At 28.3% G+C, this 23,387-nt stretch overlaps 2 protein-coding genes across 2 annotated transcripts in view; one reads left to right on the top strand and one right to left on the bottom strand.

Annotated features, from left to right (window-relative positions):
* LOC116769352 (C3 and PZP-like alpha-2-macroglobulin domain-containing protein 8) overlaps positions 1-2,828 on the top strand; it is a 72,068-nt gene extending 69,240 nt beyond the window's left edge. The window contains exon 25 of the mRNA XM_032660426.2: positions 35-2,828. Coding sequence (XP_032516317.2) covers positions 35-1,558 — 1,524 coding nt within the window. The 3' untranslated portion in view covers positions 1,559-2,828. The remainder of the gene's footprint in view (positions 1-34) is intronic.
* A 352-nt stretch (positions 2,829-3,180) lies between these two features.
* On the bottom strand, positions 3,181-22,568 carry LOC116768963 (uncharacterized). Its single transcript, XM_032659898.2, has 5 exons — positions 22,437-22,568; positions 15,261-15,417; positions 7,691-7,810; positions 6,648-6,696; positions 3,181-3,484 (listed from the first exon to the last, which is right to left on the bottom strand). Exons 2-5 carry the CDS (start codon positions 15,410-15,412, stop codon positions 3,440-3,442), a joined length of 366 nt encoding a protein of 121 aa, XP_032515789.1. The 5' UTR covers positions 15,413-15,417; positions 22,437-22,568; the 3' UTR covers positions 3,181-3,439.
* Between the last annotated feature and the right edge of the window lie 819 nt (positions 22,569-23,387).

The raw sequence follows: 23,387 nt of genomic DNA, 5'->3' as shown, positions 1-23,387 counted from the left end.
TTATTATATTTTATGTTATATTCATGGATTTCAGATTAGTTCCACTTGTCCGGTTTGCGTAACTTACGAAGCGAGATCAAAGTTCGTCATAACAAGCCTCCGTCCAGCATTTGCTAAAATTTATCCTTCAAGCAGACCAGATTTAGCTGTTGAAACATTTTTCCACGCAAGACCCGGAAGTCCTCTGTTAAGGGGTATCACAGATGATGATTTTATAACTTGGTTCGATAAAACCCAACGCGCTAGTCTAAAAACAAACACAAATATTGACAATATTTGTGAATGTGGTCGTATATGTAGTAGAGATTATGAATTTAGAAAGGATTACAAGAAAATGATGGAATCAACAACAACAGAGGAGACGACAACAGTAAAAATTACAGAACCAACTTTAACAACAGACTATAAGATATCAACAACAGATGTAGTAACAGACATTCAAAGTGACTTACCTTCTACTTTATCCTCAACTTCAATTACCATAGAAACCCAAGATATATCAACAACAAGTATGCCAGCCCCTGGAAATGATACATCGAAAGTTTCTAATGCCACAATATCTATAAATACTGACGATCCAATAATCATTCCCACTATAACATACGCAACGCAAACTGAAAACCAAAATATCAGTAATAACATTCTGCCAGCTGTCCCTATAATAAACGGTGAACTCATCGTACAAAAGCTTCCTGTTAATAAAAATTATGCTAAAAAACCTGACTTCAGTAAGAAACCATTGCCGCGACGTAAAGGTACATTAAAAGCAACCTACGGGGATAAACATGAAAAGTTCTTTTCAAAATCTAAAATCCCTGATGATTTGAATCTTATAAAAACTATAAAACCGGTTTATCAAGTTACCGAAACTTCTACAATAAAAGGTTTGACTACGACTACGTCAACACTAAAAGGTATAACTAGTTCTGAAGCAAAAACTCCTGAACACGATATTTCATCCACTATGAAGACGGAATTGAGGACTGTCACAGTATTTAATACAAATTCTACTATTATAACTCCAAGTAGTGTAACTGAAGACAAAATTAAGTCTAATAAAACTCTTATTTTCACTCAACCCGAAATAACTACGGTCCCCCACTCAATAACAGCAATCACAAAAAGCAATATTAAAACGATACACTATAGGACTAAGAAACCTAAGCCTAAGACACAAATTAAGAAGCCCAACATAAATACGAATAACACTAACGAGAAGCCTCTGAAAAATAATAAAACCACAAAACCTGAGATTGTTCTTAACACGACAAAAATAAGATTGGATTCGACCGAAAAATATGTATCAAAATCCTTAAAATCTATCAATAAGGAAATTCATAAAATACCGTTCACACCTGTTTCAGAAACCACTAAATCAAACAATATCCCTACGAAATCAGATATAGCACCTGAAAATAGAGAAGGGTACGAAATTTTAGACAAAAATAATCTTTGGGAGCTTCTTAAAGAAGGTCCGGATGATACTAAAATAGAAGATAAAATTAATGTTCACAATCGATTGAACGAAGTGTCATCTGTCAATAATCGTTCTTTATAAGCAGTGTTGTTATGTAATGTTTAAGGCACAAAGACTTTTCGCATATTTTTATATTCACGCCCATAACAAAACTATTAAAATTTTACTGAATAAACTTCAAGTCAAATTCCTAGCACACTCGTTGTTGATTGTTAGGTTAATACGCACTAATTGTTTATAATTTTTTAGGTATATATGTATTGTAAATAAGGGATATACTGTAATGAATATGAGATTTGCGCTGTGACTGTATAGATGTATGCCTGTCTGAAATCAAAAGCTGAGTCTGGAAATAAGCATGATCTTCTAAATGCCAAAAATAAGCTTCTTAACACAATTTATTTAAATCATAATTCTAAATCCCAAAAATCTTAATGTCCGTACATCTAAATCTAAATAAACTAAAGGATTAGACGTAAGTAGAATTACTAATCAGTTAATTTGTACTCTTAATTGTATGTAATCTAAGTACTTAGATTAATATCAACAGTATTTTGTAATAATATTTACTGTTTAAGTCAAATGGTTGTATATTTTATTTCTTAGTATAAAACATCTTTACTTAAGGTACTTGATGTACATAGTTTCCAAGTTGCCAAAACTATAAGACAAAAATGTCAAGTCTTTTAATGTCCTTCGTATTCGTATTTACCCTTTAGTGATTAAAACGTAGACTTAGCATAATTATGCGAATGCCCCAGAATTTCCATCCGACTAATCTATTCTCCTGTATCTATTATATGTAACGTAGTATCTTTAGTAGCTGTTCTTAGATGTCTTACTTTATCTTTATTAGATGCTAGAATCATCTAGTTTTACTATTAAATATAGTAGATTCGATCTTTTACCCCCTCTTAATTTAATTCATAAATGACTATAAAAATTACTCAAACATCTTTCTTCATCTTTTTGTCTTAGATATCATTGTAGAGAAATAATTAAAATTTATTCTGAATAAGATACTTTAATGAATTCTTCTCGTACCTTTATGGATTATGACTGTCTTTTGGCAATAGTTATGGCTTGTATTTTTTCACGTAACATAGTATATAATATGTAGTTATATAAATTATTTAAGTGTGATAAATTATGAATTCGTTTAAATTAATGTACGGTTGTATGAAAATAGGTGCTTGAGTGGAGGATCCTTGTCAATTTCAGATGTAAAACGCATTTCTGTATTATTAAAGTTTAATAACTTTTTTGTGCTTATCCATAAGCTAGTCACTTATTTAAAGACAACTTGATGTACTGACACAGAATTAGATCAGATAAATGGTAAAACATCAAATGTTGGTTTCATTTTTTTCTCTTCAAAATAAAGAATTAAAATTAAACTGAATTGTCGAAGTGTAATTCCCACTTTAAATGCTTAAAGTATGAATACTTTTCAAATATAATATTTAGTTGATAATAAAAAAATTGAAGATAAAACAAAAATTACTAAAAAGAAACTATTATCACTTTTTGGCAAGACAGGAACGAAAAAATGGTTAGAGTTACGTTATAATAACCAAGAATAAAAATTTCCTACTAAAGAACATTTGTCATGATAAAAATAATACGCAAGGAAAAGGAGAAATAACATTCAATGAAACACAACTAAAATAAATTAAATCACACAAATAAATAAAACAACCATATAAATTTACGTTTTATCGATGCCTTTATTCATTATTATGATTGATTTACACGTTACAAGTAGTGTTACTATACGTGACATTTATAAATTGACTAGAAAATTTGAGAAATAGATAAAATTATACAAACAAATAAATAAGTATTAAATGCTACTGAATAAGAAATGAGTTTAAAAGGAAATACACTATTTCATAGCCATTAAGTGCTGCATGTATGATAGTAAATTGTTGAGATGTTATTGAACCGATGGCTGCTAACCTTTCATCTCCTCCTGGCGTAAGCTAACCACGCCGGTATGTCCGGCTTCTGTGGAATAATAGTGCTAAGATTAATACAGCTATTATATGATAATCACAAACAAAGACTAACTTAACATTAGTTACTCTAAGTCAGCAAAAGTCCGAACGCGGAAGAAAACGATAATGTACTTTAAACTATATTTAATTATTAATAAACTTAAGGCTAATGAGATGTCAGACTGTCGAGAGTATTCATTTAAATCAAACTGATATTTTCGGATTACAACGCGTAATTTTACTACAAAATGAATTGAAATTTTTTATCTCGTGTATCCGTGATCACGGTTGCTGCATAGTAACCGACACGTCAGTATATAGTCTTAATATTATAAAATAACGAACAGCAATGCGAAAATGTTAGTTGTATTTAAACTTAATGCTACTAATACTACAGACCTACATTATTTAACCAAAAAAAAAACATAAGTCACAATTTAGCCTCTGTGATATATGTTTGTACATTTTTATTTATTTCGACGGAAATCTACATCAGTTATTTTAATAGGTTATCGCGAGAAAAAATTATAAGAAATAATGTAATTCATGAATGTCAATTTAGCCTTATTATTGAATGGACAATATTTTTTCTTTTGGTTTTCTACATCAGCTATCATTTCGAATCACTATAAAAAAAAATGTGACAAAAAAATACATTTCTGAAATCGAAATGTTTCATTTTATCTCAACCTCAACTATCCTCGTAAACGTATCTATGTAAGTGTTATAATAACAAGATGGTGTTTCACTCTTAAATATACATAGATACGTAAACATATATCTATACTTCTCCATAGTTCTTTTTAACCATCGTATTAATGGATATATATTTATTCGTTGTAACCAAAATTAATCATGAGTTGTGAACAAACCATTTTAATTTTATTTTTATTTAAAATAAGGCACCGTGATTTTGAAATGCGCTGTTAACATTAAAACGACTCACAATCTGAATTTCATGAAAATCCATAAAATTATATAGACATCAAAATTATTATTATAAATAATTTTCAAACATAATCCACTTATTTCCTATCTGTGACGAAATGTAAACTAATTATACCCGCCCGCAAGTGAACCCGAATAGTTATTGCTATTAAAATGTTATTCAATTTATTACAATAATTGCATTATCTGTTGTCTACGAAAATTGAATAATTTAGTTAAAATGTATTATGCTTTACATCCTATCTGGTATACAGTCTAATTTTAAACGATTTATTGTTGCAAAAATTTTCAAATGTAATAAAACATATACAGGGATCAACAAAAGTAACGATATATATATATATAAATTATGTACTTATTTTAATGTACCTGGTGTTATATTTAGAATAAATATTATTAATATTTAGTTCTTCTCACTATGTTTTTATTCTAACCTTTATTTTATTATTATTTTTTTTCCACATTAGTATATATAATTATTTTAGCAAGATATTTTATCAAACTTATCTAATGTTGCTTGCTTGACTTAGGTGAAATTCTCCTAATTTATGTCGCATGGTTTTTTTTTGGTGTAAGCATTAAGTAGCATCACTTAAACTATTAGTTTAAGTAAGGTGTTCTTACTAATTCACGTTAATCATCATTATTGCACACATTTTCAATCTGGACGGATCTCTGTAATAAACAAATTCTATCAACCGTATAAAAATTCATTATTAAGTTTTTATTAACTTATAAAGGGATGATATCCGATTGAAAAGCTTACATATGACGAAATATGATATTAAAATATTATTATTATAATTACAGCAATTTTTTTATATTTCGTTTATAAAATTTCAATTAAAATGTTTATAAACATAACCACAACCATAATATAATTTCTTTCATCGAAACTATTCACAAAGATAAATAAATCATTCTTCAACATCGATCCTGAATTCATAAAAGATTTTTAAATCTCTTTGAAATATAAATTCTACGTCAAATAAAAGTTGGTAATAACGATTGAGATATTTCAATATGAAGGCTTTTGATTCTTCAATATATCACTGAATAACTGAATAAAATAGTCTTTAAATTGCATTGAAAACGAAGTCTACTGTTCCTCTTTCTCAGTAATATTCTTTACCCTATAGTAATAGAGATTCATGCATAAAAAAGTTCCGGAACCATAAAATTTAATATTTTTCTTAGAATGAAATAAGAAAGGTTTCTTATCATTATATAATATTATGTGTTTGTTTAGTGTATCTACTATAATCTAAGGTTTTTATACATTTATTTTTAAAACAAAGGAATTTTAGTTTAGCGATTTGACTTTTGCTTCAGCTAAATCACTCTATAAAAATAAAACAATTTACTCTTTTCCTCTTTATCTCATTCTCCATTTAGTTTTTTATTTCTCGTATTAGTGCCTAAACTCTAGCTCTTTAATACAAGAAGCTTTTCAACATAAAAAAAGTATTGTAATTAACAGCTGTGAATATTCCCATCATCTTAACTGAATTGCATTCAATGCTTTCAAAGCTGTGCTTCCTGGTGAAGTCAAACTTTAACACAATTTACATACCTAGTATAGAAGCAGGAGAGCTGTAACGGATCCTAACTATCATTTATAACTAACTTCTATTAATAACAACAGGGTGAGCTAGCTAGTGAGGAGCTCGTAATGGAGCAACGTGTCTTTTTATTTTAATAATTCAACTTCACAGCACAGCACAGAATATCATGACGTTTCCAGAACAAAATACCTTTTAATACGCAAAAAGTATTTTATATACCATTATATAGTATATTGATTCGAAGCAAAATTTTCTCGAACAAAATGTTTATGAGCACATTGAGTTTTTTTACAGCAAACATTACTTTGGAAAATGAGGATCTCATATCGAAAATAAACTCAAATTTCGATGATAAAATATATATTGAAGTACATTTAATTAATTAATGGCTCTGGAAATTAATTAAATGTTTATTTGTTCAGTACTCTCGATTAACGCAAACATCCTACAATTTGTTTTTATTCTTTGATATCAATGCCTGGTTTCAGATTAATTTCTAAACAATCGGCGTAATTGTAAAGATATCTTGATGTTTTATATATATATATATCTATATATTTTTTATAGAATATATATATATATATATATATATACTAAACAAATCATATATATATATATATATATATGCTATATAGAATAATTAATACAAATATTGCTTACCTCAAGATCCTTAGCCCAGTTGGCGAAGGCGTCGGAACGTTTGCCGAATCTGTGAAATAAAAATATAAATAACTTTCTCAGTCCTCATAATATACTAATCAAATTTAATAAATCTGAAACATAAAATAAGGTAATCGATTTTTTCTTCTTCTTCTTAATGTATCGATGCTTATAACAATATTATGTCCTTACAAATAATAATAGTGAAAAACATAAGAGACCGTCGGAAGAAAATAACTTAATGCAAATTATGGACAAATATTACTTTGGTAGTCTTTTTTGGATTCATACATAAGATGATATTTTTAATCATATTTTTTTAAGCCTAACAATCAATATTGCCGTCAAAGTCGTCAAATTCCAAATAGTTATCAACCAAAAAGAATTTTAAGGTAATTTCAAACCGTGAAATCGTAAACCAAATTTAAATCTAACGAACATTGATGTTAAGGATTTGTTACATCCCTAGTAATTTAATACAACCCATACGATATAAAATAAACACACTTTGAACATTTTAAACTTCACCTGTAATGTGAAACGCCTTTTATTTACTCATTCAATTTGCTAGTTCCAACTTGGCCCCATATAAACATTGTAACAAGGAAATTTGATTAGGAGTTTAATTCGAAAACTACTGAATGCTGAACGAACTAAATAGTATACCTTCACAGAGAGTACATTCAACGTATTAAATATTCATAGAGTACGTTTGACATTTAAAACACAAAAATTCATGTGCAACTTATAATTGCTTATTTAATTAAACAATCTGTCTTTACTATCTAATTGAATCGCGAAATATATCCGACCTATGCGATTTTGTAAGTCCTAATCACATAAATTAGCACCGCGTATGTCCGATATCTAGCTATTCATAAAAGGATCATACGATAGAACGCATACACCCTAGAAAAGTCTATTAAAAACTACACAGACCAATTACGCGACCTACATAAAGTTTGAAGTCTACGGAGACAAAATGTGTTTTTAATCCCTACAGACTATATGGGATTGGGGTGGGGAAAACATCGATATCGTACCTTGGTCGAGTGTGGTAGGAGTAAATGCGGTCTAGTTTCTGAAGCTGAAGAAGCCGCACCGCACGATCTAACAAGTCTGGATCGACCCGGTCCCCTTCCGCTACGTCGCGGCGGTCAATCCTGCCAATATATCGATATCGATATGACATGTGTACACAGCACTACGACCAAGATACGATTTTGTAAATTTCTGATCGTCATTTTGAATCTCAACTGAAAAGATTGAATGGTACATTTATTGTAAACGTATATAATCTAAGTAAATCATCCAATATCGTCTTGTTTGCCGATGACACGCGCTGTTGGTTATCCAATATCGCTTCGAAAGCTTTATTTGTAATCTAATCTGTAATGTTAAGTACATCGCAGTAATCACGATACGCTTATCGATGCTACGGACACACGGGTACAGCTCAAATTAGAAATGTCAATGGAATGAGTAATTGCGCGATGTATGGTTATGCGATAATGTTAAAAACGTCCTTAATAAATCGTATTCTTATAAAATTTATATAGACATGTATTGCCTATAAAAAAATCTCTAATATGGTAACACAACCATAAATACTTACATAATATTCTATATTCTGTAGTCGTAAATAATTTTTCTATATAAACTGATTAGCGCTTTGCTACCATGCCAATAGTAGGTGGAAATTAAGCTAATAGTTAGAAAAGCACTGCCCATATTATGTCTACCACCCATATTATATATAGTAACTCTTTCCTTGAAATTATCGAAACTGCTAGTGGATAACAACAGAAACAAATAACCTGTTCTAATAACTTTCTGACCCTTAAAATCATCCAGAATCCCTATTTATGTACCGCATTATTAAAGGGTATCAGAAATACAAAACCCAATTTTGATATTAATGCAATTCTTTTTTTCAATATAAATATCTAAAAATATCCATTGGTAGAATTATGCTCCTTTCTGAGTAGAAAATTTATATAGCACAATCATTTTCTTATGTTAAATTACACCTTATATTACTTACTAGTCCATATAAACTATTTTTTGAGATTAAGAAAAAAGTAGTGAGTGCCTTCTTGGATTGTGATAATTATTTTTCCGTGAACGAAATACAACTACAATTACAGCCACTACTACATTTACTCGTAGCGTATCGCTATATATAGTCTAGTATGTTTCTTTTACTATAGTTTACAAATAAGGATATAAACAATGGTCTTAAACTTGTTTGTACCTAGCATATGTTCCAGAAACCAGAAACCACAGTAACATTACCCACAGTTTTATTTATATTACCAAAAACATTGTAGAAAAAATCTTTGCATATGATTCCTATAAAAAAAAAATCATTTGGATTTATTTCTAAATTTAAATTTAAATTATACAACTTAGGGGTCACGCCGTCACTGTTAGCGAAATCCTTTATAATTTCTACTACAAAAAACTAGGTTAAAATTATTCGAAAATCCCTATTATTATAAAATAAATATGTTGTGATACCTATAAAAAATATTAAACAAATCCGATATTATGATATCGGGTTATAGGTTGAGACAGTAAAACCGACTGCGAACGTAAAGCCCCTGTCACTATACTTATTTCTATACTCTTTATTAAGGAGTAACATTATTAGTTTATTTATTATAGGAATACTACTTGCTATTTCACATGATTGGGATTCATTGTCAACATATTCTATAAGGCTTCTGGTCAAAAAACATCGAAATTCGTACTTAAACAAGTCAACATATATTTCAAGAAAAAATATTATAATGTCAAACCTGTTGTCTGTTTGCTTAAATTGATGTTTGTAACGGATAGATATTTCTTTATTGAATAAAGTAATCGAATTCCAATAACAAGTGAAGGGTAGGACATAATTCAAACTAGTGAAGTGACGAATAAGACGTATTCTATGTCCCAGGTAACGCATGCGGACGTTTATATTTAAACTCATCTGTTAGAGAGACGGCAATCTATTGCGATAAATTCCCAACATTTGTCTCACGAATACATCGTCTTTTTTGCAAACCGATCGTTAGTGGCACTGAGTCTTTAATATTATTAACAAACTAACAAAGATTTTTATTTTGGTTTCATTGCTTATGTTTCGGTCAAATTGCTTTAATTTTAATTGAATTGTGTACTCTGTTTTATTTTTAATATGGCGATTTGCTTTTGATAGGTAGACGTTACGGAACTAAATTTATCGTTTTATACTAATAAAAATTACAATTTACACGTTGTTTGATTGAAAAGTAGAATTCGGTATTTGAAAGATTTAGGTATTCTCGAAAAAAAATTAAACTGATTTGGTACCTGTATATTAATTCAAAATACAAACAAAAATGGCCGTTTGATTTCAAACATAAATCTAAAATTACAAGCCAAATAAAATGTATTACTGATATTGGGCAATACGTTCTCTGGTTGGAGAATTTAACACGTGGAAGAAAATATTAATTATATATTGTATAAAAATTATATGAAGAATAGTAATTGTGAATTATGAATAATGTTGCCAGTTAAACTAGTTTTGTTGAAGTGCTAATTTAAACATAAGAAAACAGAATCACAATCTATATATATATATATCATTAACGTTAAGTTGAAAAAACATTTCTTACATTTATCCTCAACACTTCTTAGACTAGAATTTCAATATAATTAGCCTAAAACAAAGACGAATGTTAAATTAAATGTTATCTCCATCTCACTTGAAGTACTCAATTCACATCAATAGCGACTTTTAATTTGAAATTCTACACGCATATAAAAATGTTACAAAGGACCGTTTCAGTTTTTAAATAATTCACGATCGGTTTCAAAAGCTTTACTTTGTGTGAATACATTGGTACAAAACGTAAGAATTGGCGATATTCTCCGCTCTTTTGTATCATTAGCAATAAATATTTCCTACTTAAAAAAAACGGCCTGGCATGAATAATATAAAATAGAAATATTTAATTCATACGTATTAAAAAACTATTAAAATGTTCATATAATGAAATAAATATCACTCATGACTTGAGAAATACGTATCTTATAACCGTATCACGTTCAAAATACTTCATAATGCGGTACAACCTTGCTTTATACTTATTAGAATATGAAATCGACTTCAAGAAACTCGGCAATGCCAAACCGACTTTCACATTGATACACTTTTTGCTCTTTTAAATATAAACCAAAGAACTATTATAACTATGTATGCATATATTCTCTGTACATCTATATACAGAACTAGTGATGATATGTTGCAGCTAAAATGAAAAATAAAAATGCAAAATGTTTTGGACTTGTTACATAGCCGCAACATATCTCCAATATTCCTATTTATGATGGCTAAGTTAAGGTTTCTAAACAATTCCAATAATAGGAAATGGTGAAAACGCGTCATAAAGCATTACTTATGAAGTATTCTTGCAACTTTGGTCGTCTTTGACCAATTTCAGTTCCAGAACTTCAATTCAACATTCCTTAAGCTTGAATACGTTACGATTCTAAGCTAATCACACTCAGATATGCTCTGTTAGGGGAATTTATAAATATTTTAAAATAAAATCTTACGATGAGCAAGGATGATAGGAGTGAGTTCTTTCAAAAAAGCTAGGTCAATAACTAATTAATTACTAACCAAGTTATTACTTTTGTATGTCTTAGTGAAATAAAATTAAATCGTAAAGAAGCTAACATCAAAGTGTATTTAATTATAGTTATCTAGCACCTTTTTATAAAGTACTGAGATTCAGATCTAAATGTTACAGAATAATTAGGATAAAACTACCAAGTTTATAATAGAATCACCTTTGTAATAGATATTGGTTTTACTTTAAAAAGGAAAACTTTTATTAGAATGTCCAAGCTTCAAATAAAATCTTCAATTTAAAATACCCGTATCGTCGAAGTTAACTAGTCACTAAGAGTAATACTAACTACAAGTCTTTTTGTATCTGTTTAAAAAAAAACTTCTCTATACATTACATTGATAACTATAATTTTAAATTGAATTAAAGCTATATTAATATGAATAGTATTAGAAATCACATATTCTATTTGAGAGCAAGTCTCATGCATTTATTATACATACGTTCTTAGTAAGTCATCCTACCGACAACATCAGTGTTCCGTATATATTGCAATTCAAAACATAGCAAGCCTATAATATATTTATAAATAAGGCAGTATATAAGCAATTTTAAGTTATGCAGTTCAGGCAATTTAAAAAGATATTGAAGCATTTATTCACCTACGGGGAATATTGCTCTTAACTGTCGGCCACGATTTATAGTATTGCGGTAAGCTAGACTGTGTAAATACAAGATAGTATGAAAAAGGTGTGATAAAATTTATATCTCTCATACATTTTCTATTTTTATGAAATATTATATTTGATGCAATAACTTGCTTTGATAGAATAGCTTAGTATATATTTTGAAATTTTACTCATCTAATCTGGGTAAATTAAAAAAAAATTGTGACCTATTGTACAGTTGTGTAATAATTCCATACATGTATTTTTGATATCAAAAAATAACCTTTTATACAAATCTTCAATTCAAAATAAACCATTCGATACTTTTATTATAACGTGCTAAAAAGATAACCAACTTAAAATCGCGTCAAGTTGCAAATAAAATTATACTATAATATGGATTAGCCAGAAGTTAGTGTCATACAAAGTCTTTATTCATTCAAATAGACAGATAAAAACCAACCGATTTTTGTAATAAATTTATTTAATTTTCTTACTACGATTATTTTATTTGTATATAAATATACATACATTAAAAAAATCCATAAATTACAATAATAGGAATATGAAATATAAAAGCAAAATTCTACAACGTATCAATGACGAGTAACTTTCCTGAATCATATATAATATCTATGTGAAAGCAAATCGCTAATAAAACTTTGTCACTTAAGAAAAATTTTGCGTTAAATTTTATCTCAGAATATAAATAACAATTATGGCACTTAACTCCTTTAAGAGTGTCAGCAAATTAACTCTTAAATCTGCTAAAGAAAATTGTGTAAAACGGTGTAATAAATTACTTTGTATCAGCCCTTCTTAGTCGCCTTTGGCTTAACCGCAAACAAGCAAATTTTTAAACATAGGATTTATTAAATATCTTTAGAGGGGTGCATAATCTAATCCATCAAGATACTCCTATAATTTTCATCAGACAGATGTGAAAAAATACTATTTCTTTTATTGCGAATTAATTAGTAAAACAAATTTGGTTATCATATGACACTGTAAAGATTTAGACAAGAAGACTTCGATTTTGATATTTTTGAAATGTAAATTTTTATCTGTCGTAAATTTTTATTTTAAAAACAGAAAATTAAAAAGTAAATTACGTCATTAGTGTAAGAAAATATTTATAAAACTCATAAAGATTGTATCATTTGAATGTGAATAAAAAATAATTTCTTCTGCAAGTTCATTTGCACGAATTTTTAAAAAGTTTTACAATTTCTTTTTAACATTTCATCAAGGCACGGACGTTCATAACTTACGAGCGGAGGTTAATCCGACATTAATAAATCAACATTTATACTTATAAAAAAAAAATCCCATTGTGGCACCGTAACATGAAATAAATATGGAGTTACGGACAAGCGTTTCACGTATTTTTACAACGAATCCAATACTTCCGATATGAAAAAGTGTATCCTAATAAGTAATAAAAAAAAAACACGTGTTGTGTTAAATATAAAAAAAAACGCAGCAGCGGTCACGGGCAAAGGCATGTTAAAAATAAATAACGAAACGTGATGTATGTGGTCAGTTGGCACATCAAATTATTTCATAATAATCTGTGGGAGTATTGTTGTAGAGGACGGGAGTTGACGTGGGGAAAATTACAGTTCATGCTATGAATATAACTTTTGCTTTGTCCTACGGGAATTGCTATCTGCTAGAGGCTCATACGAAACAGCTTCATGTGTGTATTGTAAAGCCTCTGTGACATGTTCATATGTACATATATAATGGTTTAAATATAACTTGTCACGGAAAATCTCCATATGGAAACTAATAATTTGTGTATGTTTTAACGTATTTTGGAAGAAAATTTGTAAAATTAGGCATTAAGTTATCTTCTTATGTTTATACGTATATCCTTTTGATCATATTAAAATAAATTTTGTGTTTATTATATACTATACAATAATATACACAAAAATACATAAACTCGTCCTATTATCTGAATGTCATTTTAACGATATTCTCAACATCAAAACCATCAAAACTTTCAAAACCATCAAAGTATACAATTAAAATTCAATTTGCCAAACAAATTCTTCGTATTTATCAAGACATAAAGTTCTTTTTTTACACCGGAAGCTGTTTATAATGAAAACTTAACGGATGTAGTCTTTGCAACGTTCTAAAATCAGGAAATGACGTTTTTATACTTTCGTTTAAAACAATAAACGGTCTGGAAATTCATAATTTATGCGAGGTTTAAAATTCTTAAGGAACATCCTGGTGTTTTTACAATAGTAAATTAATGTCTTATTTCCATTATATCCTCTTCAAAATATGTTTCTTGCGAATATCATTTCGCAATTGGAAAAAATAAAAGAAAATGTAACAAGATTAAATTCACTGTGTAAATAAAAAATTACCTCGGAATTAAATTGAAGGCGCTTCAAGGTATAGCGGCATAAGACGTTATAAAAGTACCAAACACCTTTTATATTATTCAGTTCTGCACCTAATTACTTTTTGCAGCATGATATTTATTTTCAAAACTGTCAGCCCACGCACACTTAATTCCCATTTATAGACATTTTATACGGCTTTAAAATTCTAAATACATTTATAACTTCGGACATAATTTTAGAAGAACACTTAAATATTGGCTGTAATCCAAAAGTCATTATCAGTTGCTTGTAATCTCCCCTCTGATGATATACCGTGATAATACAGGTCTTGTTAGGCAATTTTCAACGATTACATTATAATAATGTCAGTAAATGCCAATAGTAATGGCTTTTTAAATTAATGTAGTATAAATTTGTTATCTTAGTTGGTAGATGTAATGCTTATGTATTCTTGAAAGAACACAAGCGGTCTTCAATTTCAATAATTCAAATATTATATTGCGACCTATTTTTTGTCCTTATTCTAATAAACTGGAAACAGTGTTTTTGTTCGTTCGACATAGTTAATTACAACTTTAGTAAAGCTTAGTATAAGCTCTAATATATTTCAAATTAATTCCCTCGTTTGAATTGAAAGATGAAAAGAATCTTTTACTCTCATAGGGCTTCTCTGTAATAAAAAAATCAATAACGTCTGCAGAAAACATAAACTACTGGCGACGATTTCCATTTATAGTTGTAGGTGAAAAAACCATAAATATTCCATGGTAAGAAAGAATCTACCAGGTTTACTACAGGACATGTGATATTCCAATATATGTGACAAAATTTTTCCACATTTTGGTATACTTACTTGATATAGCATAAATATTTTAGCTTTAATACTTAAACACCAAAGAAATATACAGTCATATATTGTAGATACATGTATGTACACCGTTCATATATTTTTACTCCAACTCAATATATACATACCTTGGTCTAGAAGCCTGGGTATACAGACGATCCAACTCCTGCAACATGCGGAGAGCGTCTGCCATATCATGAGGCCCCTCTTCACGAGCTTCGGCCAGACAAACAAGAGCCAGCACCACTGCGACGATAATGGCGACCTTCTTGATCATCATTGTGACTGAAAGATTCAGGACATAAGAACTCCTTTAAATATTAAAAATAGACAAATGACAGTGAACACGACCCTTTAAAAAAATAATTGAATATTACAAACATATGCAGCCTCTTTTTTTGTAATCTATTATACTATTTTGTTATTACTTCAAAATCCATTTAAGGTCATCTTAATGTTTAGTTTCATTAATTATATTATCATATTAGCAGTTTGGCCAACACTACAAACAAAAACTATATTCATTAATGATTACGTACTGGCCTGTGATTTTAATAAAAGGATTTTATGTCAAAATGAATAAGTGGTCTGTTACTTGGGAATTATTCTGACATGAGTAATATTTGATCGCATTTGTTTCTTGCTTAACTTATCGTGATAATTATCTACTTTTTGTATCTAGGTCGATATAATTAACCCCAGTTTATGTTTTTCAAGTTCACTAACATTTTATATTCGGAATATAGGAACCTGACTTGTTGGTGTTTAATAAAAGAAATTTTGGAAAGAGAGGAAATCTATTTATTTTTTTCTGTCAGCGGACTTTGGTTTCCCGTAGTACGTTGTGAAACAAAAAAAAACCAACACACACATAGCTTAAGATTCGAATATATTTTCTTCCCAACTTATAATTTTTTATACACAACATACTTGTTTAAGCACAATAATGGTAATAATTAAAAGTCTGCAACAGTTTTAATCCCAGCTCAAAATGCAATAAACCCACTGCGCGTACCAAATTGATAAAGTTTTGTTCTCACATACGTTAAGTCCTATTTTGCTGTAAGCTAACTTAAATCTACATTTAATTTCAAATCCGCGAAGGGAGCACACAAAGAAAAGGAACTTTGTTGTATCTTTCAGATTTTCATGATATTTTTTACAATGTTACAAGAAACTACATTAAGCTCCGTTAAATCTTAGCTATTGATTACTAAAACGCAATATCAAATAACGTAGTAAGTACATCTTGAAAAAAAATTTAACCTTATTGTGGATAAACTTGCAATCGATAAAATATAAATATTTCAAGAATAGAACAATGAAGGATATTACCACTTTAAGCCTTTTGTCTAATATCGGAGGCTTTAGAATTTTTATTCTATAGTTGGTTAGTCTAGCAACAACGGGGTTTGAGTTTCAAGTACCTGGTTTGAGTTGTAAGACTCTCAGTGGAAGCGGGCTTTTTATAACTCACAATCATAAAGTAGTTGATCAAACCAATTGAGCGGCTTTAAAAAATGAATCGAGACGCTTTTATAATATATAAGAGGCTTAAATTATATTTTATATAATGTTACTTGTTTTATACGTCAGTCTCTTCTGGTGATTGTATAGAAAAAGGATTTTGATGTACGAATGTTGCAAGAACTTAAAAATTATTATTAATATTATCATTGAAATCTAAAAATATATATGTATATTTAACTTTTCGCATATTAGAAAATATTGTTAAAAATTTATTTCAAATACTGTGTCGTATCTTGTAAAATGTTAATTTTATTTCGTCTATTACACATGATTTTAAATTTTTTACACTAAAAGACCACTATTTAAAAAATATATACTTATCATAAATTCAAAAACCTACGTGTAGCTTTTTCCATTATAAATAAAATAAAAAATATATAATCATACTAATGATACTATTTTAAATAACATAAGTACTAACTTATGTTATTTAAAATAGTATTTTTTTTATTCCTTTATAGATATAAAATCGATACATATTACGTCTCAAAGACATTAGAAGATGAATTTTGGAGACACATCAATCATGCAAAAGTTTTTTTTTATCACAAAATATTATCGCCTTTGTGATTATGTGTTGTCGAAGTATTAGTAAGTTAATATATTAGTTAATAAATGCTGCTTTTTGTATGTAAATTTTACACTCTCTTCAATACTTTACAATACTTTTGCAATTCATATTTCAACTGAAATATTTGTTGATAAAATTCAGACATAAGCCGTCGCTGTATAAGATAACTCGTCTTTTCTCGTAAAGAAATCTCGTTTTTTCTCTGTTCAAACTAAATTCGTCTTTTTTAGGACTCTACTAAAGGGGTAAAACACATATTTATGATCTTGAATAGCATAAATTATATCCGGCCCTGAGAGTTTTGGCGTCTCGCGTCTATTATACTATGACAGTATGATCAATATGTCAGTTATATATAATATTTTTTTATTGAATAATATTTCTGTATCTTAAATTTAAGAGTCAGAAAAACAAACAAATTGAAAAATGGTTACCAGTATCTATATAAATCTAAAGAAGTTATAATTAATTTTTTTTTTAATATGAATTATTGATAATATAATAATAAAATAAGTTTTTCAAAATGAAAGAATAAATTATTTAATAAACCAAGATTTCCCATTAAAATTAAAAGATATTTTGTGATTGTATTGTATTCATCATTCTAATATTCTTAACATATAAATACGAATATAAAGGTGATTAATAAACGGACAAGCTTTTCAATTATAGATTTTTTTTTACATTTATGTAATTGTAGGTATTTTATTGAAACCGATGACGTCATAGCCGTTTGAAGAACAAAATAAAATATTTCCAATCAGTAATTTCCTAAATACAAAAAGGTATTCAAATATTAAAAGGGATATGGCTCTCTTTGAATATGAATCTAACGAACCATCATAGGGGTCCTATTATGAAAGTATAGAAGATAGGCCATTGTTAATGTTTAATCGGTTTTTAAATATAGTTACTAAGATAGCGAGTCGTACTTAATTGACCACTCTATTATACCTTATCGGTTTTTAAATCTGACGGTAATAAGGAAATATTTTTATTAAAATTTTCATTGCTCTCGGAATGCTTTTAGTTCTCCAAAATTAAAATTTATTATTTACGTACTTATGCATATATCGTGCTGAAATAATAAAATACAGAAACCAATCCAACTACCGTTATTTGAAAGTTTAACTCTGATTCTGTATATAAAAGTTAAAACAGGTAAGCTTTCTCCAAATAAGAAAGACACATCCATCGATATTTTGTCAACTTAAATGAAATATTACCCGAATACTCTTTCTTGGTGGTGAATCTTATTTGCCTTGCAATGAATTAGTAGAAAGTCTTTTGAGTGAAACTATAATGGATAGTCTGCTCAAAAAATTAGGCTTATCTGTCAATGAAGCGAGAGATTTTGGGTTAGGTTGGGAGGGCCAACGAACTGAAGAAATAGATTCACTTAATCAATTAGCATTATACACGGATCTCCTGGTTGGCAAAAAAATTCGCTCACTCTAAGTTATATTCATATAAATAGATGAATTTAAACCTTTCTCTAATAACTTAACTAATGAGGATCTTTAATCACGAATTGATTTCAAAAAGGATCCTAGGGTTGCCAACCATCTTAAAGATTTTAGCACAAAAGTAATATGCCAAAAAAAACCTCAGCTAAAACTATATTTTGAAATCCTATGAAACTTTATTGGACAGGAAGTGTCCTGCAATAGAACTTCTTTCCGGAAATATGCATTTTCTATCTACACTGATATAAAATCTCAGATCTTTATGTTGACAATTTGTCATTGTTGGCGGACAGGTTTGGAAGGATACATTCACGACCATCTTTACACTTGATAAATGCATGCAAATTTCAGAGCGCAATGTTTAAATATATTAAACCTCTTTACTTTTTTTACTTTTTATTTGTCAACTTACTATAATACTTTATGACCAGATTGTAGAAAATGGTATAAAAAGGAAGTTATATGCCAAACCAACTTGATTTACATATACACAGAGCCTTGATAATTAGAATCAAGGTAGTAATATAAATATCAGGGGAAATAACAAAGCACCCGCATTGCCAAGAACCACAGATACAACAAAAGCTGGAAAAACAGTAATTTCAGTTATTTTGAAGTTTAAATTTGATGCTCATCTTTCCTTATTTTGTGTACAATACACGAATGCACATTTTAATATAATAAAAGTTTATAAAATATAAAACTTTGTTACAGGAGCCAAAACTTTTCTTTAAAAACCTCAAAATAGTAAAAGACGTAATGAAATTAATAGAGCAAGAGATCCCAGAACCCCCAGACCTTACATATATACTTAATAGGTTAGTATAAGTGTCTACAGTAAACCTATACATATCTACTAGCTTATACCGACGGCTAATTCTCGCGTACCAAGTTCTATACGCAATTAAACATTTTACCCACTTTACTTATAGTCTGAGGTCTGATTTTTAAGTATGTTACAGAAAATATTGTAAATAATTTAAAATTAATACTACCAGACACCTTCTATTGGCCGAATTTTTACCAGACACTTTAAATATCAATAGCAAAAACTCACGTGAATTTTAGTTAGTATAGTTTCAGCATTATTTTGCAAACGTTTGGACAGTTAGATGATATTAAATCATTAAATTATTGTTAAAGGCTATCATTGGAAAAATTACAAGATAATGCTCCAAGTTTCGCTACATAAAATAGCAAAAAATGATATTCTGATATGTTGAATGCTGATAGGATAATTTAAATCTTGTGAAGATTTTGGTTTATAAAAAAAATTTCAAATTTAAACCAATTGGCAGCATCTAACCATCACAAAAATTATAATATTAAAAGGATTTCATTCATATAACATAAATAAACACTGCAGAAAATGGTCAAATAAAATTTTTCATAAAGGCCTCTTTTAAAAACAATACAAAGGAATTAACTAAAATTTTTAAAAATTCAAGGAAAACACACAAGAAAAATTATTCGACTCTGCCCTTTGACGGGTAAAAATTAACCTTTTGAATTGTTCAAAGTATGTTTATACTGAAAAGTGATCAGAATATTCTGTGTTAATTAACATTACAATCTAAACAATAAGAAAGTATAAAAGAATATTAATTCTTATTGAATCGTCATCGATTCGACCACGAAATAATATTGAATAATAAAATGTGACTTGTTTTTCTAATGACCTTTTGTATTTCGACTCTTCCACTTGTGTTACAATCAATGGGTCGTACACACTATCGTGTATGTTGTTCCTCAACCTGATAAGTGACCTTAAATTATACTCTCAAATGTAAGCTATCATAACAAGATGATAATCCGCGCCTTCATTTATTACCGCGGCTTATCCATTTAATAGTATAATGCCTATTCGACTAAAATTATATTGACAGCGTTCTGATAGCGCCTTGTTAGAATTATGATATGACTTCTATGTTTTTTAATTCTATTTAGGAAAATTTTATGTATAGTTGTCTACGAATAGTTTTTAGTAAACTCTAATAAAGAAAGTATCAAGTCGAGAAATAATGAGAGGTAGCTGAAAAGTCATTGTTTGTTTAACATAACATAACATACGTGATAAATTCTTCGTAATAAATCATAAGCATAATTAAATTAGATAATCCTCTTATATTGACTCAGTTGGACCCATATTTGCCTGTGGCTAGTTTTCCAAACAAATATTTGAAAAATTTTAACAATTAATATTTCATATTTGCTTTCAATTAAATTATTATTAAGCAAATATAATGTTGATTTAGGATCTAAGAGCCATTAATATGAGTACATGTACTTTATGTTCTATGTGTTTTACTTTAACAGAAAATTATTACAAATTAACGCACTGATAACGCACACAAAAGACTTGATTTCGATTGAAGAGAATTTTATATTTGTAAAAAAACATTTCAATAAGATTATAAGTGAGATGGAAGAAACAGAGACGAAAAAAGTTAAAACAACATTGTTCTTACGCTTGCAGTCTTTTCTTATTAAATGTGTCATTAAATATGCTTTTATAAAATAAATTGTCTACTTTAAGCTTACATTTTTGATTTCTTGCCCTTTGCGTTCGATTGCTTATTGTTTTTGAAACTTTTACGTTAATTATAATTCTTTTTCGTACAGTTTGACGTTTTTACAATATTTTTTTTGCATTTAATGTCGCTCAATTATTTTATGACCTGCGTCACGTCATTTTAATTTCAGAAAACCAAAATATTGTTACTCTCTTTTCATAACAAATAAGTTATAAAGTCATTCAACAAAAGTACTTTTCTCAAAATTTTCTGGGGTCAATTTGTACCTTAATATCTTAGAACAAATGTAATTTCATGGTGACGTTCCACAAATGACATATGACCCTGTCGACCCCATGGGATGATCCCACGAAGTCATTTACGTCTCAAAATTACTATGACATATCTATTGGACATTGGTATCTTATTATTTTACCAATGCATAAATTTTGAATTGTTCTGATATAAGTTCCCCAATATAAAGTTATGGATTTTCACTTCCATCGAGTCTTTTCAGAATACGTATTATAAAATTTGGTTTGAAATTTTCAAACACTATTAAAAGTAGTTTTGACGTAGCCTAGCTATACATGGGCTATTTTAACTATTGTCAGATATTATATATATTTATGTTTCTTGAAAAAAAATCTAAATTGACCAAATCTTAGGATCTAATTTACTTTTCACATATTTAAGATTTTTGAATATGATTTTTTTTTTTTTATTTGTATTGTGATTTTAAATATATTTCCTTAAGTCAGTACAAATAAACTACATTGACTTCAAAAGCTTGATAACGTAAAAATAATTAGGTCCAATACTTATATAGCAATCTTCGGAGTTGCCTTGGTAGAAAAATTCTTATTTTATTTTTTTATTTTTTTCAACCGTGTAATTTGCAAAATTTAAAAATAAATTACAGATTATTTAGCTATCGAAGAGACTTTAGTAAAAAAATACACGATTCGAATAAAAATTAGCGTCAAATTTATATTAATTTAAGGGCAAAAATTACGAAACAAAAATTACTTCTATATATTTTAATCACAATGCTTTTACTTACGTTTAAACTGATGTTATTTAAAATTTACAAATTATTTATTTTCACTAACCTTAGGTTTTAAATCTATTGAAACCGTGATATTATTATAACCAAGAATGAATGTTTCACGAAACAAGAAAATAATTCAAGAGACAAACAAAAAAATAAATTATCTAGCTTACCTGGTATCAGAGTGCGGGAAGCGTCGAAGTTGAAACTTGGTGAGCGCGAAGTGCAACAAGTTCCAGATGAAAAGTGACTACGGCATTTATAGCAGTGCTTGGGCGGTCTTAGGGCGGAGCCACGCAAGCGTAGGCGACCTGGCACTTTACACTTAATGAAAGCTTATCATAAAAATATATAATGTTTTTTATTATCATTTTACATTCCTTGTATCATCTAAATAAGTAATTATTTTATGATTTTTTAATTCAATTATAGTCCATTATATTCTATTTATAATGGACTGATTAAAATTACCATATGTCGTTTTGAATACAGTTAAATATATTGTTATTTTTTATTTATGTTTAAAAGAGTAATAATTTAAAAATAATTGTCATTATTCTGATAAGACTAGATTCAGTTAGTTTTTTAAAACAATTATGTTGGGATTCCGTATCTTATTGAAATTAGAATTGAATTAATAAATACGTGACAGAATTTTTTTTTATTTAAAAACTTATTTATTTGTTATAATAAATAGTAAGCTCAATCATTATTACAAGTGAAAAATGTATGCCAAAAAAAAATTAAAAATAAATAATCTTTTTTTTAATAAAAATAAACATATAATAAAATGCGCATTATGTGTTTGAATAAATAAAATAAGGATAAACAATAAAATTATTCCAAATACAATTAATGTCGACACCAAATAATTGAACACTCAATTTTGTTGTTTGACAATTATGTTTAGTTATCAAATAATTAACCATTTCGCTGTGTTACATTGAATAATATAATTTAAAATAATTTTTTTTATGACAATTTTTATTATTTAAATCAATAGGATTTAAGACGTTGTGTTCGAATACTGTGGACCATTTCACAGGTTCAATAAATAAAAAAAAAAGTTATTTTGAAGGCTTAATAGTATATAGTATATTACAATAGTGTTTTTGAATTAATTT

Source organism: Danaus plexippus, chromosome 5, assembly GCF_018135715.1.
Source record: "Danaus plexippus chromosome 5, MEX_DaPlex, whole genome shotgun sequence".
NCBI lineage: Eukaryota > Metazoa > Arthropoda > Insecta > Lepidoptera > Nymphalidae > Danaus > Danaus plexippus.
The sequence above is the reverse complement of the archived record's forward strand: the minus strand, read 5'-3'. Positions and strand labels throughout refer to the sequence as shown.